At 37.1% G+C, this 27500-nt stretch overlaps 1 protein-coding gene across 1 annotated transcript in view; it reads right to left on the bottom strand.

The window, feature by feature from the left end:
• Positions 1-27500, bottom strand: part of abhd17c (abhydrolase domain containing 17C, depalmitoylase) — an 88975-nt gene that overhangs the window by 32936 nt on the left and 28539 nt on the right. Inside the window, exon 2 of the mRNA XM_056461018.1 lies at positions 9816-9995. Coding sequence (XP_056316993.1) covers positions 9816-9995 — 180 coding nt within the window. The remainder of the gene's footprint in view (positions 1-9815; positions 9996-27500) is intronic.

The following is a 27500-nucleotide window of genomic DNA, read 5'->3' as shown; positions in this document are numbered from 1 at the left end:
AAAAATAACTTGACTTCTGATGATCAATGATCAACTAGTGGCAGACGTTAGATTTTTCAGATGAATCAACCCATTTAGGGCTGCACGATTAATCAAAAAAGATGGCGATCTTGATTCGATCCTACACATAATCTTAATTCAGCTATTCTACGATTCAGCCAATCATATTTTCAAGGTCACGAGAGAAGGGTAAAGGAAGACTGCATCACAATCATCACAAATACTGCAGAAGACCTATTGGAACCGGCATGCACTCATAGAAATCAGTCAAGTTTGGTCAAGGAAAAATTATGGTTTGGGGTTACATTCAGTATGTGGGTGTGCGAGAGATCTGCAGAGTGGATGGCAACATCAACAGCCTGAGGTATCAAGACATTTGTGCTGCCTATTACATTACAAACCACAGGAGAGGGCAAATTCTTCAGCAGGATAGCGCTCCTTCTCATACTTCAGCCTCCACATCAAAATATCCGAAGGCAAAGGTCAAGGTGCTCCAGGATTGGCCAGCCCAGTCACCAGACAAGAACTTTATTGAGCATGTCTAGGGTAAGTTCAAGGAGGAGGCATTGAAGATGAATCCGAAGAGTTTGGACCATTTTTCGGATCAGCAAAAAAAGAAAGGAGACAAATATAATTTGCAAGAAATTTTTGGTTTTAACAAACAGAACTTGGAAGTTATAATTGTAATTTAAATAAATAAAAAGCAAGAATTATATATAAAATAGCAGAAAGACTAAATGGCACAATATCAGATTTTTCCCAATATCGTGCAGCCCTAGCAAAACAGCAGAGTTTTAGATGCCGAGCGGCTTTGGCAGGTCGTGATGAGAGTATATATCATGACGGATGGAAGTGAGTGCTGAATAAAGATAGGTGTTCTCCGCTGAACAGTTGAACTTGTACACGCATGGCTGTTTTTCACCAGCTTTATCTCAAGAGCCAGACACGGTTAGTTACAGGTTGAGATCAAGGGAAAGAAAACGCACGTCACCCAACAATTTAAGGAAGAAAAGGAAAAAAAAAAAGCAATATACATTCTCAGAAACAGTCAAGGTTGTCAACAATCGCGACAGGGGGATTTCGAAAAGAACTCCTTCGGTTTTACCAGGAACACTTGAAGATAATCTGTGTAATCTGACGTGTCTCAAACTGTGAGAAACTGGAGTCCTGTACTGCCGTTCAAGAGTTTAGCGACCGTTACAAAGGTGGCTTTTATGAGCAATTACTCATATAGTAGTTTGCGACAACATGTCCAAGCAAAAACACACCTTCAGTTTAAGCACAGACGTCCTGTAGTTTATGCCTTAGAGAGGATTTAGTGAGAGATTTACATTCTGACAGCACGGGTCAAAGCTTGGGACTGAAATACAGTCTGTGTGTGTGAGTGTATTTGCGCATTTATACTGTATAAGTCACCGATGAATGTTAATTGTAGACCTGTCATATTAGGCACGCATTAAAATCCCATCATTCAGATCTTAGAATAGAAGCACAGTACAACAGGCAGCTGGTCTTTTCTTTCTCTTTATTTCATCCACAATGTACGTCAAGATGACAGCATACGGTACAGTTCAAAAGCAGGAGGTTTGATCTTTTAAACGTCTTTTGGAGGCTGAAATTATTTCATATGCAGAACAAAATGGTAATATTGTGAATTTATTAATTTATTTATTTTTTAAGTTATTACTATTAAAGAAAGGATTTCAATTTGAATGGGTTTTAAAATATTTAGTTTTGGGATTCAAAGTGGAATTTTCAGCATCATGACTCCAGTGTTTGGTGCAGTGTGATCCTTTAGAAATCCTTCTAATATCATTATCTTATGCTGAAGAAGAAATAATTATTGTGAATACTGATATTTTTTTTATATTCTTCATAATCAGTTTAATATTTTTGTAAATATGCAGGGATTATTTAATGAATACATACACACAGCAGGGAAAATAAGTATTGAACATCACCATTTTTCTTACAAAACATATTTCTAAAGATTGACTTGAACATTTTCTCAGATGTTGGTAACATCCAAATAAATCCATATATGCAAAGAAAACAAATCTAACTAGTTTACAAATGAAGTTATGCATGATAAAATTAAATGACGTAGGGAAAAAGTATTGAACACATGAGGAAAGGGAGGTGTAGAAAGGCAGTGAAAGCCCAGACTGCAGCTGAAATCTCTCAGTAGTTCTTCAGCAACCCTCTGCCCTTCATCAGTGTAAATAAATATAAGCTGCTTCAGTCCAACATCTACATTAACAGGAGGATGAAGATGAAAACAGGGCGGACATTTCAGCAAGACAATGAACCAAAACAGAGCCAAGGAAACTTCAGAGAAAGAAAATCAAGCTGTAGAATGGCCCAGCCAATCACCTGACCTGAATCCGATAAAAAATTCAAATTACAGATCAGACTGGAACGACGAGACTCAAAGAACCATCAAGATTTTCACACTGTTGAAGTCTGTGAAAAAAACTCACACCTGAGCAATGCATGTGTCTTCATTCTCCTTATGAGAGGCGTCTTTGAGCTGCCATCACCAAAAAAGCCTTTTATATCAAGTATTAAATACGTTTCAGTAATTCAGTGATTTCTCCTTGTATTATTTCTTTGTTATTACATACAACTCATTTTTCGGATTTTATTTTTGTTTTATTTGTATGTTTGTATTGTTTGGGTTTTTACCAAAATTTGGTTCAATTCCATGTCAACAGCTGCTTTAGAAATATTATTCATAAAAAAAAACACGGCGCGTTAAACATTTTTTTCCCCCACTGTATACATAAAGAAAAATATCCATATAAAAATAGCTATATTGTACCAAAAAACACATTAAATTATGTTTTTAGAAGATAACATGAACGAGGTAAAAACTACTTAGTATATTTTTTCTGGCAAAAACATATTCTTTTTCAGAAATGAAATCTCTAATGCCTTACAGCCAGTATATTGAAATTGAGGAAAAACTGATTAATTAATTGCTAAAAATAAGAACGAAGGAAGGAAGGAATGATGGAACAAAGGAACGAACAAAGGAACGATGGAACAAAGGAATGATGAATGAACGAACGAAGGTTTTCATTGGTAGAAGCCTTTAGCATCTGGCAAAAGGACCACGAATGAAAACTAGTCTTTAGGCTTATTTGGGTACATTTACGTTCTTGGGGAATGTTGATTAACACCCAGTCATATCACCCTGCAGCCCAAGACCCGTTACTCACTGAAGTTAAGCAGGGTTGAGCCTGGTCACTACCTGGATGGGAGACCACATGGGAAAACTAGGTTGCTGTTGGCAGTGGTGTTAATGAGGCCAGTCTGAAGTGCTTAACCTGCAGTCTTTGTCCTGAGTCCTAATGCCCCAATACAGCGAAGGGGACACTATACTGTCATTGAGTGCCATCTTTCGGATGAGATGTTAAACCGAGGTGCTGACTCTCTGTGGTCATTAAAAATCCCATGGCACTTCTTAAATAGTAGTGGTGTAAGCCTGATGTCCTGGCCAAATTCCCTCCATCGGCCCTCACCAATCATCCCCATTCACCAAATTGGCTCGATCTTGGTCTCTCCACTCCACCTATAGCTGGTGTGTGGCGAGCGCACTGGTGCGTTGTCCTGTGGCTACAGTTGCTTCATTTAAGTGGATGCTGCACACTGGTGGTGGTGTGGAGAGACCCCTCATTTATGATTGTGAAGCACTTTGGTACAATATAAATGTGCTATACACACACACACACACACACACGCGCACACACACACACATTACATTACAAATAAATAAATAGATAAATAAAATACAGTTAAAATTTTATATTAATAATAATACTACACACAACACAATGCTACTTAAAAGTAAACTAAGATCAATAGTATGAAAGAACAAATAAATAATTAAAAACACTGAAATAAAACTGCTGACAATCAATTTAAGGTAAATACTGTTTAACAAACACACTCGCTGAACTGAAAAAAAAACTGATGAAAGGCAGCTTTGAATAAAATAATCCACAATGCAAAAACGGAGCCAAAACCGGTTCCAAGTCCGCTCATTTACATGAACTGACCAAGCGAACATTTCTGCTTTTGCATGAAACGGGGATGTTTAGAGGAACATGATCGTCCCTTCAGCTCACTTACCAGTGAAGTTGCTCAACAGAAAAATCCCACTGAAAAGTAGCAATGCAGCATTACAGTGTCACTTACTGGGGAAAGACGGCTTAATATAGGAAAAGCTAGATTACTTTACATGTCTATTTTTTTCTAATTCGAGGCCCTGCTTTTATGTGATTTTTCTCAGCCGCCTATGTTTATCCTATCAGTTATTTCACTTTATATGCAATGAAAATAACCTATAGTTTGGATTAAGAGAACAATAACTGAAACTACACACAACAGCCTGAGAATAATGCTAATTTTAGATGAAAATTTTAGATGATTTCAGAGGTTTTTGCATCTAAACTCAAGATAATCTCTTTAGCATATGTATACTACATGTATATCTCTTTAGCATATGTATATTATACACTATGTGACTGCCCAAGACTGATGAAAACTAAAACCAATCTGCATACTGGCAATACTCCAGTCCAAACATGCAAAAATCTGCAAAATTATATTCACCAACCAAGCTCAAACCTCAATTTCCATTACAATACTCAGCATCCACAACCTGAGGAAAAAAGAAAAATTCTGTGAGACTTGAAAGCCATCGCTGGAACTGCTAAAAGGAAGGCAAATGGTTTCGCTTTTAGCCCTTTCTAGTTCAGTGTGGTAAAACGCAAGTCACTTCCACACAATAAAACTCTGAGTGGTTACAAAAGTGTAGAAGCAGCGAAAATAAACTGTACAAATGGAAAAGAGAGGAGGTGAGGGAACAAAGCTGGAGCGAACGCTGGATGTGGTTTAGAGGATGTAACTGTGGTTCTTTGTGTCAAGGAAAATTTGCAGCGCTGACTCCGATACAACTCTCCACTAGTTCAGATTCCTTTTTTTTATGAGTTATGAGGGCATTCAGAGCTTCCTGATGTTCCTGCGGATACTTTGTGGATGCTATGTACACCTTCAGGCGCTTTACTGGTTACTGGTTTCATCCTACATGCTAACAATCCACCCGAAGCCAATATGGGGATCAGCTACAGCATATTTTACACTATAACACTGGAAAGCAATGCATAAAAGGCTGATTTCTTCAGTATTATTGCTTTCTATTTAGTGTTGAAAAGAGTTTTATATATATATATATATATATATATATATATATATATATATATATATATATATATATATATATATATATATATATATATATATATATATATATGATCTTTTGTGCGTAACGGGACACTAAGGATTCTTTAGTAGCACAATCATTTTAAGATTAATGGCATAATGCAACAATAAAAAAGTTGGCAGCACAGCAAATAGGCACATTAATCCATTTGAAGGTATACAGCTTTTCGTACTTGCAATATGCAAAATGAATAACTGCTTAAAATGTATTTTTCTTTTATAGTGTAACTTGTAATGTTGAACGCAAAATTGTTGTAAAATGCTATCAAAACGCACATTTAAACTATCATTACATTTATTGTAAACCAAAAAGTTGTTAAAAAATAAAATACATTAAATTAAATAAAATTAAAATTAATAAAAAATTAAATAATTAAAATAAAAAATTATAAAAAATAAAATTTAAATAAAAATTAAATAATAATTGAAATAAATAAAAAATAAAATTAAAACGAAATACAAATTAATAATCATAATAAAGATTAAAATAAAATAATAATAAAAATAAAATAACTTAAATAAAAACAACAATTAATACAAAATGAAATAATAATTAAAATAAATAGTAGTAATAAATTATAAATAACAAATTTCTTTAAAAAAATGACATGTAAAAAAAATTATAAATAATAATAAAATAAAATTAAAATTTAAAATAAATTAAAATAAAGTAATAAAAAGAAAATTACAATTAAAATAAAAATTAATGAAAATAAAATTAAATAAAAAAGAAAATAATAAAAAGTAAATAAAAAATGAAATAAAAGATAAAAATGCCAACAACCCACCCGAAGCCAATACGTGGATCATCTACAGCATATTTTACACTACAACAGAAAAACATGGCATAAAAGGCAGATACTATATATATATATATATATATATATATATATATATATATATATATATATATATATATATATATATATATATATATATATATATATATATATATATATATATATATATATATATATATATATATAATTATTATTATTATTATTTAATTTGAGACAAAAAATGCAACAAAAATGTTGGCAACACCGCAATTGGCATATAACCCCATATAAAGAAATTCTGCTTTTCATTTTAATAATGTATTGGTAGAGATTACAACTTGCATTATGCAAAAATTAAAACTGCCTACAATGTATTTTTCATTTATTGTTTGTAAAGTTATCTAGGTAATTTAGATGAATGTAAAATTGCTGTAAAATCCTCTCAAAATTTTCACTTAAAGTAGTTATGTGCAAAATAAAATAAAAAATTTATAAAAAAAATAAATGATAAAAAAAATGTAATAAATAAAATAGTAAATAAAAACTGTAATTAAAAAGAAATCCTACATGCCAACACTACACTCCACTACATGACCCAGAAATCATGCAGATTGGATGGTCAAGAAAGAGAAAAAAATACCCATGTCCAAGAGTTATATCTATTTTTTTTGTGGACAACGAGACACCTTATTCTCAGAATGCTTTGAAAGGCATAATGCAACAACAAAAATGCGGCAACGCATGCGGCAATTATGCATATTAACGCATGTGTAGGGATACAGCTGTAAATTTTAATTATAAATTTAATGAATACTTTAGTTTGTTAACTTATCTAGGTAATGTTGATGAACTAAAAATTGATTAAAATGCTATCAAAATGCCCATTTAGACTCATTACATTTAATTGCAAAGCAAATGGTTTTATGTGCAAAATTTAATAAAATAAATTAAAATACATACATAATAAAATGAATGAAAAAAAATACATGAGGTAAAAAATTATATAAATAAAAATAAAATAAGCAACAAATAAAAAAAAAAAAATTAAATAAAATTTAGAAATAAAATAAAAAACATTTACATATAATATTTTTTTTCCATAATACGAGTTATTGAATTCATCTCCATTTTCAATTATCATTAATGGAAAAGAAAAAAACTTTTCATAGCAAACACTATTTGTTTGTTCACAATTAAACTTGACAGGGTACACTACATTTTAAATGTAGTTCCCTATAAAATCTTGTGAACTCTAATAATTTTGATCTGACTGATTTGATTAATTATGATTTGATTTTCATTCATTACTTTTCCCTCGGCTTATTCCCTTATTAATCAAGGGACACCACATCTGAATGAACCTTCGATATGATTTTCAATGATATTTAATTAGAGGAAATTATTAAAGCAAATGTAATCAATATTTTACAAGTGTCAGTTGAAAATAATCAGTTTAAAATAAAGAAAATGAACAAATAAAACCTGGCTGCTTTTTAAACAAACCAATTAAAAATTACTATTATTTTTATATTATAAGACCGTTTTTTGATGATTTGTCATGTCGATCTTTTATTTCCAGTTTGTATTTGACTGTGAGAGCAGCTCTGAAGATAAACTTCATCTTTTCGTGTCCTCATGAGAGGCCAGACTGGTTGTCAATTTGATCTAAACCATTCACGTGTTTGTATGTTCGTAAAGCTTAGAAGAACACACTCTTGGAGTCCCTTATAATACCCGACGCTTAAGCATCTTTGGCTTTTAATCAATACCAGTTTACGGCGTTAATAAATATTTAGGTTTGTGGTTTATTTCCAAAATAAATTGTTTGGGTTTAAGTCTATTATAGGCTTGTTTCCATTAGCATTTTCTTTCTTCTTTTTTTTTAGCAGTACTAAAAAGCCAAGACATTTCTTTTATTTAATTCCTTGCACCACGCACACAAGAAATGCACAATAGTTAACATACGTTTTCCTACAAAACTTAGTAACCACTCATAATATGTATTTTCTAAAAATAAAATACAAGAATATAAATCTATAAAGCTATCTGGCAGCACATGCAAGTCAAATGTGCAGGGGTTGGGTAACGAAACTGAAAAACGCCTTTTTTTAGACCACAATAATTCATTAGTATGGTGTAGGGCCTACTTTTTCGGCCAATACAGGATCAGTTAATCTTGGGAATGACAAATACAAGTCCTGCACAGTGGCCAGATGGATTTTGAGCCATTCTTCTTGCAGATCAGCAGCAGGTCACTACGTGATGCTGGTGAAAGAAAACATTTCCTGACTCGACCCATCAAAACCCAAGTGCTCAATAATATTTGGATCAGGCGACTGTGTAGGTCATGGGATATATTCAACTTCACTTTCATGTTCATCAAACCGCTCTGTCACCAGTCTTGCTGTGTGTATTGGCACAATATCATCCCGATACACGGCACCACCTTCAAGATACAATGTTTGAACCATAGGATGCATAAGGTCCTCCAGAATAGTTTGCTAGTCCTTGGCAGTGATTATTATAAAATTAATAACGTTTTGTTTTGGACCATTGATGCAGCCATCATCTTCTTATGATACAAACACAAATTAATCTGCTCTGGTCATGTGACTTTAAGCTAACCATGTGATATTGTATATTCTTAATTACCTTAATAATTACTCTATTTCTGCTGCCCAGTGTAAATAAATAAATAAATAAATAAATAAATAAAATTCTGCACAAAACCGAATCAAGACCAAGGCATGTCCAAAACTGAACTGAACTAGCCCACAACTTAATTCAGATCAGTTTAGAGGGCCAATTTGATCCCAGTCCTGGCTAAACTCCATGCAGCTTAAATGATAAATTATTAAATACTATTTAAAAAGAGACAGATTTTGTAACAGTAAAATAAAAACTGGTGTACTTATTGAACTCAAATAAATGAAGTTGCTTTTCTTTTAAAGTTCACCTTGTGTCCCTTTATTAGGAAAAACACAATTTATTTAATTAAGGATGCACCGATATGGATTTTTTGGCCGATAACGATAACCGATATATTAGCCAATAAATATTAATATTTCAAAAAGTTTTATTTTTATACAGTGAACAAGTGATTTTATTTTAAAAACATAAAAATTTGAACTGATCTTATGAACAAAAAACAATAATATCGAAATTGCCAGGTGGTTATATAGACCTATATTCATAATTTAACATAAAAGATTACAAACAACCCAACGAGTTGTTTAGCACATGTGCATCGCTGCTATTATGCTTACACGTGTAATATTTTTCCTGAGGCGATTTAAACCAAAATACACAATGACATATCAAACAAATCTTCAATGATAAGGAATGTTTACTTACCGAGTTATTAATGCACAGCAATACCACACAAAGAAAGGATGGACTTTGAAGGAACAAACAATGTGATGAAAGCTCCGTTATAGTACACTGGACAAGTCTGAAAAAATTCGACCCACACATGCGTGGGGCGGCAGTTCTGTTCAACTGCGTAACCTCTCGGCTTAAAGATATTGGCCTAATTTTGATATCAGATCGATAATGACAACCTTAAAAATAGCATTTATCATCCGATAACGATATGGTCGCCGATATATTGTTTATCCCTATATTTAATACAATTTCACTGTGCCCCTGAAAGTCTTTCATGTGCTCTTTCCGAAAATAGTAAGTGTCAAGCCCTGCCTAAATGTCTAATTCGGTTTTGTAAAAAAAAAAAAAAAAAGGTTTGGCTCTTACCTTGGAAATGCATCAAAGCAGTAGGTTTTGCGGGTGTCAGGAAAGGCCACACGTAGGCCGGACATGAGAGGCGAGTGGAGGATGACCGCTGCGCATTCGTACCGGGATGCCAGGTCTACAGTTGGCACCGTCCCTATACTCTGACCATACAGGATGATGTTTTCAGGAGTCACTCCATACCTTCACATGACAGAGAAGAAAAACAGCTGTAAATCGTCACATTTCAAAATCAGCATTACAAGCGTGGTACAAATCTGGCATCCTCACGTCTCCATGTGGGTGAACTCGGCAGAAATGACACTGCAACACAAACATCTTGTGCTGTTTATTTGAGCTGCACTTGTGTCTATAGCAACATTATGATGTGTGGCAAAAAACATTTCCATCAAGGCATTTTGTTAGATAATCCAATTGGATGAAACGGCATGTTGGGTCAAGAACAGCAGAGAAAGCATTAAAAATAGAGACATGAGCATGGAAATAAAGGTGTACACTCCTTATAGCAAGTTTCAAAGCTTGTGAAACAGTGCTGCCTGATTTACAAAAATCAAATTATACATTGATATGCACCCAAGAGGTCTTTTTTTTATAAATATATTATGAATTACATATAAATATATAATTACAATCCTATTTGCTGAAATAAAAAAACCTCCCTAATGATGTTATTTTAACTTTACTGTCCTGCCCCATAGAGACATTTCAAACACCTCGCTTCTTGTGATTTGATGCAAAGATGATATAATACAGTGTTTCTCAACCAAGTTCCTGGAGGACCACCAACACTGCATGTTTTGGATGTCTAATGAGCTGGTGATCTGAATCAGGTGTGTTTGGTTAAGGAGACATAGAGAATGTGCAGAGCTGGTTGTCCTCCAGGAACGTGGTTGAGAAACACTGATTTAATACATACAAAAATACAAATAAATGTTCAAAAGTGTTTTTTTATTGCTAAAACAAAAAGTATTGAGGATGCTGATGACCGTTAAATGCATCATAATAGTCGTGTTAATTGTTAAGCTTTAAATAATCTAGCTCCAGTTTATCTAACCGTCTCGCTACAATCCAACCCGCTCTTTAATATCTCAAAACTCAGGGCTTCTGGTAGTACCAAAGTCCACTAAAGGAGGTCGAGCCTTCTCATTATTGGCTCCTAAACTCTGGAGCAGCCTTCCTGATAGTATCTGAGGCTAAGACACTCTCTCTCAGCTCAAAACTAAATAAAGATCTTTTTAATTAAGCATACGCACAGTGCATCACATAGCGGTATGATGCATGAGTGTTCTCCACGCAGGTGAGTGGGCTTGACAGCCACCTGTAGGACACACTCCCATCTGAATGGATCAGGCATTTTGTTAGAAACACTCATATGCTTTACATGTTTGTTTATTTACCTGCTATTTTCATTTATAGCACTTCATTTTTGCATCGATATTTAATATCTCGTTCACATACATTCTAAACAGTACCTACGCTAATTGTTTTCTTTATTTCCACCAGGGGATACTAATCCCAAGGCCTCCATTGATGTGATCCATGACCTTTGAAGAGATGATGACAACCATTGTGGACCTCAAGGACAACACATACAAAGAGATGATGCCAATAATTACTTATATTTAACTTTACTTATAATAAAACTTATACTTAACTTTAACTTTATCTGATTGTAATGCAGTTATGTGCACCTTTTGTAAAGCTACTTCGAAACTATCATTGTAAAAAGCGCCACACAAACTTGAATGAAAGATAATTTGAAAAATGCTGGTAACTGGCACCCATTGACTTCCATACAATTTTGTCCTGCTTTGGAAGTCGATGGGTGCATTCTTCAAAATATCTTCTTGTGTTCAACAAAAGGAAGAAAAAAAAAAAAAAACACACACTAAATAATGCGGTAATTTAAATTGTGTTAACGACCCCTTTAATATCATAATGGGTTTTGCAGAAAACTAAATATTAGTATCAGTTTCCAAACTCATGCAGCTCTACAGTGACTGAAGCTTTAACGATTTAAGATGCGCTCAAAGAAATTGCTAGAGGTGTCGAGCAAGAAGTCAAGGTGCAGACAGAGAGAAAAAAAGAAGGGAAAAACACCCTGATATGCTCTTTAGGTTTTCATCTCAGATTCTTCCGGCTGGCTTAGCAGTGGGTCCTGACACTTGATCAGCGGCAGCGGCTGTGAGGAGTGCACCAGGTTACACACAGAAACAAAACACATTTGATGTCTGACCTCAGATCAGGTTTTTACCGTAGGCTTGCCCAGGGCTGAGCGCAGAAAAAAGCAGCTGCGAGCTAGATATCACATAGTAGTACAAACTAGTGTTGTCAAGATACTACAATTTTCAATACGATACCCTAAAAAAAGGCAATACTTATATAATATTAGTAATCTCTAACAAAGTTAAAACATTAAAGGTGCTCTGAAATGAAAATAAAGTATTTTTGAAGATATCTATCTATCTATCTATCTATCTATCTATATATATATATATATATATATATATAAATATTTATATATTTATTTAGATTTACAAATTTCTATGTTAAGCTGCTTTGACACAATCTACATTGTAAAAGCGCAATAGAAATAAACATGAATTAAATATCAAAATATAAATACTTTTGAAAACACTGATACAAAATATATGGTTGAGATGACTGGCTACATAAGCCTGTGAACTCTAATACTCCAGCAAGAGCTTTGGTCAGATTTTATCAGGTAACAGAACATGAGGTCTCCATCTCCATCTCACACACAGACTGATATTACACAGGCAGAAAAATCGCTCCTGTAAATAAACAAGCACCCATGTGACCGGGCTGATAGACAGTGTGAAATTCAGGCAGGAAAATCAAGTTTCCATAGATGAGAGCAGAGAGAAAACACATCAGCAAGGTAAATTTGTCTCCATCAAGAGCAATCTATTTTGTGCGTCAGCTGGGAAAATGTGTTTGTGAACCATTTGGAGTAAAATAGAGTAAAATTGCAAATAAGGGCTGTCAACAATAGCACATTAACGCATGCGATTACTCTGAAAAGGTTAACATGTTAATATTTCTTTAGAGCAAATTTATTGTTTGACCCGAGCTTCCTGTCATCACAACTGTATTATTGTGGGATGGATAATATGATAATACAGGATGGATCAAGATGGAATATAATCAAAGTCTCTTCAAGACAAGTCTTTTCACTCGGCGACCATCTTTGAAACGCCTCTCGGGCATTCTGTCTGAATGTGGAAACATCAGAATCTCCAAAACTGTTAGCCAAGCTTACTATTACTTTACATAATTGGAATCACCAATAAAATTAAACTATTACCGTCTCATAAGTTTCAAGTGATGCGCCGATTGATCGGTCACCGATCACGATTGGCTAATATTGGCTAAAAATAGCTTAATCGGCTAACCCCAAAAGGGCCGATCAAAAAAGCCGATCACTTGACGTAAATTACTCGCACAACTTTTTCACACGTGCATGCACGGCACAGAGGTAAACAACAGGAGAGCGGAGCTTACCAGTGGCAACATGAGTTCTCCCGTCTTTTTCAAAGTGTCCAATAAAGACGTAAAGTTAGCCGTTTGCAATACATGTCGTGATGAAATCCCTTGTGGTGGAAGCAAGCAACAGCACTAACATGATTAGGCATCTTAAAACACACCATACAACTGAACATGCAGAGTATGAGAAGCTAAACCAAACGAAGCCAACAACATTCCCATCCCTCAACTAGCCGACTGTGAGTGATGCATTTAAACTATGTGAAACATACAGCTGGGCTGGTATGAGGCAGAAAGACATTGCGTTCAGAATTATGGAATTATTTTTGCCTCGATGAACAACCTGTGATATATGTGGTGCAGACGCTTGTCCAATGTCCCTGCTAAGCTTAACAGCACACTTTATTGACTCAGACTTCGAAAGACACAACATTGTGCTACACTGTCAGGATTTCACACGGTCACATTCTGCGGAGGCTTTGGTGAACGCATTTGGCGGCATGTTTCAGTCACAGGGGATTCAAAAAAAAAAGAAGAAATCCACGCAATTAACAGACAACAGCAAAAACATGCACAAAGCAATGAGAGATGCAGATTTCCCTGGCCTGCCATGTGTGGCACACACTCTCCAGCTTGCTGTGCATGTATGGCAAGCCGTTTTGACATTTTTTTCATTCTGATAATAAAACCAAAAAACTATTTTGTTTTCGAGTGTAGTTGGTTCATTTAGAAGTAGAAAATTCAAGCTTTATGTGAATATATTTCTCAGGTATGTGAAGCAAATATTCGCAAAAATTCCAGTGCGTTGACCACAAAAACTGGTCCTCCAACTCTCTAGTAGTCTCGAACACCTTGATTAGTTGGATTATTTGATTAGGGTTGGAGCAAAAATGTGCAGAGCTGCGGACCTCCAGGAGTCAAGTTTGTGACCTATGGTCTAGAACAGGGGTTCTCAAACTCTGTCCTGGAGGGCCTGTGTCCTGCAAATTTTCTCCAACTTGCCTCAACACACCTGCAAGGATGTTTCTAGAAAGCCAGTAAGTGCTTGATTAGCTAGCCCAGGTGTGTCTGACTGGGGTTGGAGCTAAAATCTGCAAGACACTGGACCTCCAGGACCGAGACAGAACCCTTGGTCTAGATTAATCAGAAACCATGATTGTGATTTAGGTTGTAAATTTATTTTTAGTCAATCGACAGATCTAAATATATATTAGGGCTGTCAAGTAAAATAAGTCGAAAAAATAAATAAACCCATTAAATTGCAATTATGGTCTCTGATTAATATATATAAACAGTTTACTATATACACACACACACACTGGAAAATGTGTGTAAATTGAGGGTTTTTCGAATTTTGTAAATAATGTTTTTTCTTTCCCATTTTGCTTAAACAATTTACTGTCACAAACTTGAATGTGAATAAAAGTTAATTTGTTAAACTGTAAGTTAAATTTTCAACATCGAAAGTGGACAGAGCAGAGATCAACATCTCATAACGCAATTCACAACCGTAAATAAAAAGGAAAACACTTGTGAATAACAAAATACAAAAACTGTTAATTAACATATTTTTTTGTATGGTTTAGTACAGTGTTTTTCAACCTTTATTGAGCCAGGGCACATTTTTTACATTGGAAAAATTTTGCGGCACACCACTAACCAAAAATGTTATAAAATGACACTCTGAACAGTATATTTAATTACAATATAATTTCTCAATTTATTTATACTCAGTCAGTGTGAAACCTGAAATCTTTCATACAAAAGAAAGCTTTTACTATTCTGCCTTGAGCTCACCGAATCTTGTACAATGCCCAATTCAGAGTTTGCAGTTGTCCTTTTTAAAAACTTCTCCATGACTGTCACCACGACCTCTCACATGCATCATTAAGTCTCTCGGAGGAACAAGGCAATCAGCTACGTGTTGCTACACGGACGAATATTAAATTACCTTCCCAGTCTTTACCGCACGGACACCGGACAATGACATAATATTTGCAGAAAATTATTAATAAATGTTTTATAAAATTTAACATTTTAAAAAAGTGACATTGGATAATTTCTCACGGCACACCTGACGATCTCTCACGGCACACTAGTGTGCCGCGACACAGTGGTTGAAAATCACTGGTTTAGTAGGTAACCAAGCTCCAAAAATGGCAACTAAGTACTTTTAGTTTATAATATTTATTCCAATTTCTGACTGGTCTGTGGGCACATGGAAATACAACTGAGAAAAGTTTTTGTCTTAATAATATTAATAATATTCTCAACAAGCCAAAGCATTTGCTACTCCCCTTGGAGTAAGTGTCCTACAAAGATCAATGCAAGGGCATATCATGAAGTCTTCAGAGAAGATCCAAACACCCTTGGCTGACAGCAGAGTCCAAAAGCCTACCAGAGGGATCTTCTAGTCATGTTCTTTATTTACAAAGTTGTCCGAGGATCAGAAACCGTCTGTGTGCTCAGGAGTCTCTCTTATCTCTCGATAATTCACAAATCCAGCAGAATCCAACGAAAACACAGCACAGGAAGCTACAGAAGACCAGAACATACTGGTGTCCAACATAAGACCACCAAGACATTCAACAGCACCGCTTCACCTCGATGGTGTGCGAGCGGAGAGGACAAAAGTTGAACTTTCTGGTGAAAAGTACACGCTGTTATGTTTAGAGAGAAACACCACATACCACAAAAACTCCACAGCTGAAAGCCGAGCTGGAAGAGCTCAAACAATCGTCAGCTATGCAACACAATGACCCCAAACACAAGGTTGAATATCCAACAGCACAGAAACTAGAAATGCAACTTTTTCTGAATGCTAACAACTTGGGAGAATGAACACAAGGACACCTGGGTGAGGCAAAGATTAGTATGGATGAGCGTTGGTTTGGAAAGCAAACCAAGCCAAAATAAACCAATCAGAGACTCTTTTCAAGCTCTCAAATGTGCTTTCTGTCACTCATGCAATGAACCGCAGATTGAGCTTCGGTTCAATTTCTGGAAAGAGAAAATAAACCCAGTGCAGGGAAGTTAATTATTCTTATCAGATGTCAAATCGCATCTCAGGAAAGACAGCGAGTACAAGGGTGTGATAATACCTGAGAGATCTGCCAAAATTAATCCATTTGAGAAAACATCAGAGATTGATCCCAAGTCAAACTCTGAAAGGAGGGAAAACTTTTGGAGCCAGGACAAACACACTGCATCTAGCACAAGCATTTTTTTCCCCAATGTGGAAAACTACTGAAAACACAAGCATGTGCGCACAAGCAAAAACACACAAGTTGATGCAAATGCTGTGTTTCCTTAGCCTGAATTAAAGCAATGAGAAATGGCTTGTCCAAACAAGCGCCGGGATCCGATTCCATGGAACAACTGGAACCGAAAGCACATTTCTGTGTTTATAGGCAAAGCGGCACAAACATGCTACGCTCGCGAGTGATTTGGCATGAGCTGAAACAATATGGCAAACTCAAAGAGAGTGTTGGAAAGAGATGTGCATTTTTGTGCACAAATGTTAATCTGGTTAAAAAAATAAAATTAAAAAAAAAATAAAAAATAGTGGTGGTGGTTTGCAATTCTGCACTGAACGGATGGTGCAAACACAGTAGTCCGTTTCATGAAATCATCTATTCAGCCAAAGCAAACATTTACAGACGGATTTTGGGCTGAAATTCACATGCTATTGCCAACCCAAAAGGTTTACCCCCAAAAATAAGGCTTCTCTCTGACTGGATATGCATAGAAACAGATGTCTATGCCTTACAAACTCGTGAATAATCCATATGCAGATGAATTATGGATATGTAAATGACACCTCAAGCAAGTGCTGATGTATGTAAGGGAGTAGCAGTGTTGTTTATTTCAGAGATTGGATGCAGGAGCAGGCTAAAGGTATCCTACTGGAATGCACAGTTTGTACTGGTAGTTAATTAGAAGTAACCTTGCATCCTGGCAAACATTTTCACAAGTTTTGAGAGGGCTCTAGACTTGGGACGAACTATCAAAAATAGAACAAGCAAAGCAGCTCATGCTGGAAAAGTGTGCAAAGGTGCAACATTAAAGGCAATGTAAGCTGCTATGTGTTTTCCCTTTGAGCAAGTTTAATTGGATACTGGATCTATTAAAACCATGAAATCTTATTGAAAATGGTGGTGGCCAGCGACCCTGTTTTTTGGGTTTGGTGATTAAACCAAATTAAATCGTAAACGCGATTGATGCCATCGAGGACCTTAAGGACAACACATACGAAGAGATAATGCCAACCATAAAGGACTTCTAGAGGTCTCCATTTTATGGACCAGGCCATATTCTGGGCAGATACTGTGGTGGTCATGGAGTGGAGAGAATGATTCCTGAAAGACGGGTCTCCGCATTGATCCCATGGGCCAGCCTGAACACCTGCCGGTGACCTAATCACACCTGCAGCTTCTCCACAATGCACATCAAGTGTTCTCCAGCCTCCGGCACATAGAATGCAACTCTGCACAAGAAGTTTGGCAAGAGGAGAAATGGTTGCGCCCAACTGTGCCTGGTTTCTTTTTCCTTTACTTTCGTCAATTGGTGAAATTTGTTCCTCACCAGTCGCCACTGGCTTGCTTAGTTCGGGACATGTGGAGCTGCGCATCGATGGATTCGATCTTCAGTGTTTGGACTTTTAGCAGTGAAAATTAAACCACACTAAACTGAACTAAACTGAACTCCAACTCTGAAAACTGGACTGACTGTTTCAATTTACTACAACTTGTATGCTATATATGCTTGTATGCTATATTGTACGCTATAGAAATAAAGATTATTGAATATTGCTTTTATATGTATTTATACATGCTTGTAACTTATTATAATGTAAACCCTGCATGTCGCAATATCGCAGAAAAACTAAATATCGCTGTCAGATTTTCTCAATATAGTGCAGCCCTAATTTGGAATGTCACATTTTATTAAAATAATTAACAGTCACATTTACATGTTTAGTTTTGCACATTAAATATTTTTACATTGTTTATTAAGGTTGTTTTTTTTTATTACCAAATTGAATCGCAATCGCAATTTGTAACATTGCGATTAGCCAAATCACAAGGGGTCTTAAATAATATGCATTATTTAATTTCATAGTAAGTAGATTGCCCAGAGCAAACGCGTGACTGCTGTCTGTGTGTGATAGTCTTACTAGCAATTGAGTGATGAGTGTCTTGCTTAAGTCAACTGAAGGCATTGCCAGTGACACTCAATCTAGTAGCAAGTAAAAGCAAAGTACAATTTCAGCATTATTTCAGCCATGTTCTGTTTTTTATAATGATTACTATTTTGTTTGTATAAGCTACACTCTCTCCCTAATTTGAGTTCAACTTGTTTACAGAAAGGTAAGGTCATTTTATTTGTGTTTACGGTTCGCTCTAGAGAAAAGTGTTTCATTTCTGGATATTTAAAATAAATGTAAATTTATTTGAATTCATCCACTGAAGCCAAGCAGGGCTGCACCTGGTAAGTACCTGGATGGGAGACCACATGGGAAAGGGCAATCTTGTGCTGCCGGAAATGGTGTTAGTGAGGCCAGCAGGGGGCGCTTAACCTGTGGTCTGTGAAGGTTTTAACGCCACAGTATAGTGAAGGGGACACTATACAGCTCAGCGAGCGCCATCTTACGGATGAGACGTTATAATCGAGGTCCTGACTTTGTGGTTGTAAAAAAAAAAAATACCAGAATGCCCTTCGAAAAAGAGTAAGGGTTTAACCACTTCATCCTGGCTAAATTTGCAGACTAGCCTCTGTCCATCATGGTCTCCTAACCATCCCCATTTCATAATTTGATTCATCACCGTCTCCTCTCCACCAATCGGCTGGTGTGTGGTGATTCTCCCCAATGTATGTAAAGTGCTTTGAGTGTCTAGAAAAGCGCTGTATAAAAGGAATTATTACTATTATTATTATTATTGAATAAATGTTTAAGTAAGGGTGCTTTCACACTAGCACTTTAGGTCCACACCCGGGTTTGTTTGACAGAGTATGGTATGTTTAGCTAGTGTGAATACTGTCTTCTGAACTCTGGTTCGCACCCGTGAACCGTACCTGAGTCCACCTGAAAGAGGTGGTCTGGGGTACGATTCGCGTGAACTCCGGTCCACTTCTGGTATGAATGCAATCAAAAACCAAAACAGAAGTGACCCACCAACAGTACAACAAACTATCGTTTTTATAACATATTCAATGCTTGCAAGCTTAATGACGCAAGCGTACCGGGATTAACAATAAGAAAGAAAGAAAAAAAAAAGGCAATGTGTGAACACAAACCAACCGAAAAGGTGGCAAGGGGGGGGGGGGGGGGGGGGGGGGGGGGGACAATCGAACGTGGGTACAGTCCAGGCAATTAACCAAGTGTCAAGGCACCCTTAATATCTTTTCAGATCCTTTTTTAACTAACACTCACTGCATTTTAGCAGTACGATTCTACGATACAGATTACTGAGCTAAAGCTTGACTACAAAAATAAATCACAAATCAAATCGTAATACATGTCAAAAAAATAAATAAATAAATAATAATAAAAATAAATAAATAAAATTTAAAAAACTATTAGATATTTTGACCCAAATTGCCGGCCCTACTGTTAATGTTGGTTTTCTCAAAGTTCAGTACTGTTTATTGGGAGTGTAAGGTTTTTTTATGACTTAGCGATATATCCACTGTAAAATCCAAAAAGCACTGACAAGAATAACAAACAGACAAAAAAGGTGCAAGAGCACAGAGTCAGCTAGAGTTCAAACTTTATGAACTTCCTTGCACACAGTAAACGCTGACCTAATGAACTTCCTCAACTCCACAAAATAGAAAGATGAGTTACAAAAGGAGAAGAAAAAAGTTGCGAGTGTGCACTGACCAAAACCACAAACAACAGCAACCAAACACCATTTACAAGCCGCTGTTAATTTGCTACTGAAATCCCTCTTAACATGACTTTCCAGCTGTGCAGGATTACAAGACGTCATGCATCTTCATCCGCACCTCATATTTTTCGCTCTGCTGTAAATGAATGCCACCCGAATGTGCCTCAGTATTCCTGACTGTGGGTGAAAAGGGCATTTTAATTAGCCGGCATTACTGATAATAACTTGAGCTTTATCCATAACTAATTTTGAGGCAATTCATTAGCTGTCTTCGCTCAGACAAACACTTTTTGTGCATTGCGAGAGGAATCCAAAGCAGTTCGGTGCCTGAGGAAGGTTAAAATTCATGGGCGTTTGTTTAGCCCCAGCTAAACAGCTCTGACGAAGATTTGAAACTTTATTCACATCATGCGTGAGACTGGATCAGTTCCAAAGTCAAGTGAGATGCACATGTATGCAGAATATTAAAACACTGCATGAGTCCAAAGTAGACAATTCAACAACGTATTTAAAGTAATTACATTAAAAATTCTAAATATTTATACTGATTAGAGCTGGGACGATTATTCAATGTATTTTGATTCATGGATCAATTCTTGTCAATGTTGCAATTCTCTCTGGAATTGATTGAGCTTTGTTTTTTTAACCGCAGATGGAGCTATAGGCTAGTTTTTAAACAGCAGACATCGACTCTTGGCTAGTTTAGGCTAGATTTTAAACAGCAGACAGCGCTCTAGGATAGATTTTAAACAGCAAACGGCGCTCTAGGCTAGATTTTAAACAGCAGATTGCGCTCTAAGCTAGTTTTTAACAGTAGACTGTGCTCTAGGGTGATTTTAACTGCAGATGGCGCTCTCAGCTAGTTTTTAACAGCAGGTGATGCTAGGCTAGTTTTTAGCAGCAGACGGTGCTCTAGGCTAATTTTAACAGCAGACGACACTCTAGGCTAGTTTTTAACAGCAGGCGCTAGTTTTTTTTTTTACAGCAGACGGCGCTCTAGGCTAGTTTTTAAACAACAGATGGTGCTCTAGGCTAGTTTTTAACAGCAGACGACGCTCTAGGCTAGTTTTAATAGCAGGCAGTGCTCTAGGCCAGTTTTTAACAGCAGATGGTGCTCAGGGCTATTTTTAAACATAAGGTTTACTCTAGACTAGATTTTAAACAACAGACAGCGCTAACAGCAGACGGTGCTCTAGGCTAGTTTTTAAAAGCAGATGGCGCTCTAGGCTAGATTTTAAACAGCAGATGGCGCTCTAGGCTAGATTTTAACAGCAGAAAGAAGCTCTAGGCTAGTTTTTAATAGCAGATGGTGCTCTAGGCTAGTTTTTAAAAGCAGATGGCGCTCTAGGCTAGATTTTAAACAGCAGATGGCGCTCTAGGCTAGATTTTAAACAGCAGATGGCGCTCTAGGATAATTTTAACAGCAGACGATGCTCTAGGCTAGTTTTTAATAGCAGGCGGTGCTCTAGGCCAGTTTTTAACAGCAGATGGTGCTCAGGGCTATTTTTTAACAAAAGGTTGCGCTCTAGACTAGATTTTAAACAGCAGACAGCGCTAACAGCAGACAGCGCTAACAGCAGACAGCGCTCTAGGCTAGTTTATAACAGCAGATGGTGCTCTAGGCTAGTTTTTAACAGCAGATGATGCTCTAGGCTAGTTTTTAACAGCAGATGGTGCTCTAGGCTAGTTTTTAAAAGCAGATGGCGCTCTAGGCTAGATTTTAAACAGCAGATGGCGCTCTAGGCTAGATTTTAACAGCAGAAAGACGCTCTAGGCTAGTTTTTAATAGCAGGCGGTGCTCTAGGCCAGTTTTTAACAGCAGATGGTGCTCAGGGCTATTTTTTAACATAAGGTTGCGCTCTAGACTAGATTTTAAACAGCAGACGGCGCTAACAGCAGACAGCGCTAACAGCAGACGGCACTCTAGGCTAGTTTATAACAGCAGATGGTGCTCTAGGCTAGTTTTTAACAGCAGATGGTGCTCTATGCTAGTTTTTAACAGCAGATGGTGCTCTAGGCTAGTTTTTAAAAGCAGATGGCGCTCTAGGCTAGATTTTAAACAGCAGATGGCGCTCTAGGATAATTTTAACAGCAGACGACGCTCTAGGCTAGTTTTTAATAGCAGGCGGTGCTCTAGGCCAGTTTTTAACAGCAGATGGTGCTCAGGGCTATTTTTTAACATAAGGTTGCGCTCTAGACTAGATTTTAAACAGCAGACAGCGCTAACAGCAGACAGCGCTAACAGCAGACGGCGCTCTAGGCTAGCTTATAACAGCAGATGGTGCTCTAGGCTAGTTTTTAACAGCAGATGATGCTCTAGGCTAGTTTTTAACAGCAGATGGTGCTCTTGGCTAGTTTTTAAAAGCAGATGGCGCTCTAGGCTAGATTTCAAACAGCAGATGGCGCTCTAGGATAATTTTAACAGCAGACAACGCTCTAGGCTAGTTTATAAACAGCAAATGGCACTCTAGGCTAGTTTTTTTAACAGCAAACAGCTTGCTAGGCCAGTTTTAAACAGCTAATGGTGCTCTAAGCTAGTTTTTAACAGCAAACAGTGCTATAATCGATTTTTAAAACAGCAGACAGCGCTCTAGGCTAGCTTTTAACAGAAGACAATACTTTATGCTAGTATTTAACAGTACACTGCACTGTAGGCTAGTTTTTAAACATAATTTTTATGGTAAACTCTTAGTATATTCAGCAGTCATGTACTGCAAGTGGTAAAATGTATTTGCACCACAGCTTTAATTCCATTAATGTTTACACACTAATGTAAAAACCTCACAAAAAACTCACACTCTTGTAATTCACTTACAATGTTTTCATTAAATTATGTGTAACGGCTGGCAGAGACTGTCCCAGCCCTAAAATTTCTAAAATAGTACAAGCATTGATGATGTTTGTCAAACTTGATGGAAATTAACAATAAATTAGGTCTCCAACGTGATGCAGTGCTATTTGTATGATGCACACAGTCTTCTCCATGTAAAGCTTCATAAATCAATTGCAGTTAGGATGCTGCCTATGTAGGAAGCAGACAGCAACCTCATTTGGTTTTAGAACACAGCTACTGAATACCAAACACGAATTTCATTCTACCCGGTATGCCAATCCCACTTGCAATTACAAATAATCCCCGCAAAACGCCAATCCTACAACTGACACCAACTACTCAAATCTAAACTGTCATGGCAGGTTATTCTGTGTGCTCAAGGGAAAAATGACTGCCTCCTGATAAGAACTGTAGTGAAAATTCGCAGTAATGGTGTGACATGAATGCTTTTACCTGTGTGTGTGTGCCGGCAGCAAGAACCAGCTGTTTTAAGAGTTTGTCCTCTGACCTCACGTGCCTCTTTAAAGAGAGACTCCACATGTAAATGTTACAGAAGGGTTTAATTTAATGCATGGAGACGAGCTCCTAAAGCACTTTAAAATCCTTTTACTGCTTTCCTGCGCAGTCAAGAATGACCTGCCAACACCAGCTTACCTCAGGTTCATGAGATTTCTTTTCTCAATGGAGTCAAACATCACACACATGCAATAAATTGCAAATGCTCAAGCAAATGTGAAGTTGCCCAGGTTAAAATGTCTCTTTAAAAGAAACAAAATGGAATAGCAATGAAAACCTGACTTTGTTTTATCAGTGAAAAGCAAAAGATTCTTATTTTAAGAACATCTCAGGCCTGTTTACATCTAGAATCAAGACATCATTTCATCAATCTAAATCACATGTGGATGATACCGGTGCAAGAGGTGTGTAAACAATTGGAGATGGTCCAATGTCAAATCACAGTTCAGAAAGTACTTTAAGCAATGTATTCATATTAGGGTTGGGTCGATAGATGATGACATCGTCCATCACAGATGGTTGATAGACATCACAACGCTGAGCCGGCATCGCAATCCTCCGCCCTGTCCCTGTCGCAGAAGCAACCCGCTTGAGAAAAATAAACACGGCTCTGTTTACACTAATACGTCCTAGTTTTAAAATGGCATTTTAGAACAAAAACGATCCACGTCCACACACTCTGTCATGCGCTGCAGGGTATGTGTGCGTCTGAGCTCCAGTGGTCAGCAGGTGCTTTGAGCACAAAACCCCAGACAGCAGTGCATGTCGGACAGTTTATCAAGGATGTAATCGCTGGATGGCGTCTCACTATAGTTGTTAAATGTGATATTTAATTAATCTAACGACTCTTTGGTCTTTTGAATCTATCAGATAACGTTTGTCAGCGTCAGTACACTGCTTCAATCTTCGTACTGCTGATTGGTTGCACCTTTGTACCAACGCCATTATATTGACACAGATCACTCTGCCTATTCATGCCAGAGTCCCACGGAAAAGGTGATTGACAGTTGGTAATTATGTGTGTAAACTTATCTTTATTTATTTGTGATTTGTTTATGGGTAAAACAAAGACCATGCGGGTCAGGTAGTTAAAACTGTAGGCTACAAATAATTAATTCCTTATGAATCAGTTAATTATTCATAAATGAGTTTATTCACTGCCGACTACAATGACGATGCCATCGACCATCTCAATATTTCACATTAGACATTGTACAATGTCAAATTGGTCGACATCGCCCAACGCTAATTGATATTTTACCGTCATTAGGAACTATAAAGTGAAGATAGCCAGCCTTAAAGTGCTACAAATTATCAAGGCTGAGAGAGACGTGAGTTTATTGTGTTTCAGCTTCAGCGGCTATTTCATGACAAAAAAAAACAACAAAAAAAAGATACAATTGATAAACATCAGGTTTGTAACCTTAAAAAGACAGCAAAAACAGTTAATATTACATAAAAATAAAAACCAAAAATGTAAACCTAAATTTCAATTCAAATCATCTTTATTTGTATAGCGCTTTTACAATGTAGATTGTATCAAAGCACCTTCACATAGAAGATTATAGTGAATTGAAACGGTGTAGTTCAGTTTTCAGAGTTTAAGTTCAGTTCAGTTCAATGTGTTTTAATATTCACTGCTGAGAGTTCAAACACTGAAGAGTAATCCATCGATGCGCAACTCTACAAGTCCCGAATTATGCAAGCCAGTGGCGACAGCGGCGAGAAAAAAAAAAAAAAAAAAAAAAAAAAAACTTTACCAATGGCCGAAAGTGAAGGAAATAAAAAAAATAAATCAATAAATAAAAACGGTGGAGAAACCTAGCTCAGTTGGGCTCAACCATTACTCATTTGGCAAAACATCTTGTGGAGAGCTGCAGTCTAGGCGCCAAAACATCTCCAGTAGCTGCTTTCAGATGGAGAAGCATTTACTACACAGAAACATAGTTCACTGACAAGCTTCGCAAAAGATCGAAAGAATTCAGCACAATCCTAAAAAAAAAAAATAAAAAAAATCAGAATTTTATCAGAATTGTTCTGTGATTTGACAGTTGAGTCACTTCTCAGTGACATATAGCTCTGTGTTGTGGCTGATCTGAAAACACATGAAAATACCACATAACTTCAGTCGAAATTTAGAAATAAATCATGATTTCATAGTTGTGTTTTTCATCAGTCAAGGAGAATCAATAAAAGCAATTAAAGTTCAACGATGTCTCTTCGTTGTGGCGAACTTGCAGTTTCCATGCGAGCATCCTCCTGCCTTCGGAGATTTACAACTGATTACAGACACGAGTTTCCCTGACAAGATGCCCATTACAATAAGTTTTTTTTAAATCTCATTTCAAATTAATTTCACATGCTGCCTCAAAAAAAATGCTATAATGGCCCCGTGTCTTATGCCGATTTCAGACTGCATGATTTTAGCCCCGATTTTTACTCGCCGATAGGTTGAGAAATCGCAGACTAATGCCTGAAATCACAGGCAAATTGGTGCTCATTCACGCGAGTAACAATCACACAGTGTGAACTATCAAAGACGCGATCTGAGTCGCTGGCGGCCATGAGATTGTCATACTAAGAATCTTTTAGATTTAAAAAAAAAACAAAAGCAGGAAAAACTGTTTATAAAAATACCTGTGTACATGTGGTCATGGCTAAAGTAGGATCTGGAGGAGCACTTGGTAACTAAAGACAGCTGACCAAGGTTGCGACTGAACTCTGCAGAAAAGTAGAGCTCCAGAAACAGGATTGGGAACCCCTGGTCTAGGGCCTCGGAGTCAAAAAAGTTTGAGAAATATTGTTACAGAGTAATACAACCTCCAGCATGTCAGTCGCAAGCCAACTGGAATACATTTCACTGTAAATGCTTCAGTAATAAAGGACATCCACAGAAATTCCATCCTAGTTATGTTAGGAACAATGAGTCACGGTTGAAAATCCACAGCCGACACCAGAGACCCAATCAGATGCGAATCGAATCCAAAACTGAAGGTTTCTTTCCTGACCTCGGGTACACGGGAGTGTTATTCCAACATCCAGACTACAGGATGTAGAAGACACCTGCCCGAGCCTGCAGGTGCTGTTAACATGCAGTCAGTGACAGAAACACATTCAGAGAACTGGAAAGGACCGCTAGAAGGGAAGGAAGCAAATATAAAAAGATCAGCAGGGAGAGATGAACTGCGGTAAAAACTGCGTAGGTGTGAAAAGCGGAGGAGGACGAGCCGGGTTTTATAGTTGCTGTGTGTCTGTCACACAAACCGCGGGCAGTTAAAAATTAGTCCACGCTTCACGGCAGAATACACTTGCTTCCTTTCCTCTCAAGCCACGTCTCTGAATGACTCTGATGTCGGCGTCTCGCTAGCCGATTCTCAGTCATAAGCCTCATTGACAGACTAGTTGAAGAATCGGAGGGGGATGGAGCTGCATGTCTCAGCGGGTGAGCGTTAACAGCTCCAGTAGCACAGCTCCCTGCTGCGTTACTTAATAGCCGTGCAGACTCAAAACATAACTTCAGACTAGCTTTAAAGTAGTCTGGGATGGACTCTCGAGATCTTGGCAGAGACGATGATCTGCTTCTCACGCTGACAAACTGATAATCTACCATACTGCTTGGATCTGGTCTAAATGTTTCGCTTAGAAAATGCTGGTTGTTATACTGAAGGGCTTTACTACACTTAAAAGCCTTACAAAAGTGAGGGCAGAACAGTCTGTTTACCGAATAGAAATTTTTTTTTCCTCCTTGCTAAAGCGGTGCACGGATGCATATGTTCAACAGTAAGCCCCATGAAGTGCTCCAGGGGTGATTTTGTGGGCAGACCAGGATAGCTCTTTCCCACTGGCTTGTGGATTATTGTAGAAAGTAGATGATTCCAGCACCGATTTTTATGGATTTTTAAGCTGAAAATTGGCAATGAATCAATGTATTAGAAGCTATCT

This window comes from Danio aesculapii, chromosome 7, assembly GCF_903798145.1.
Source record: "Danio aesculapii chromosome 7, fDanAes4.1, whole genome shotgun sequence".
NCBI classification, from domain to species: Eukaryota; Metazoa; Chordata; class Actinopteri; order Cypriniformes; family Danionidae; genus Danio; species Danio aesculapii.
Note: the sequence above shows the minus strand (reverse complement) of the source record. Positions and strands in the feature narration are given on the sequence as shown.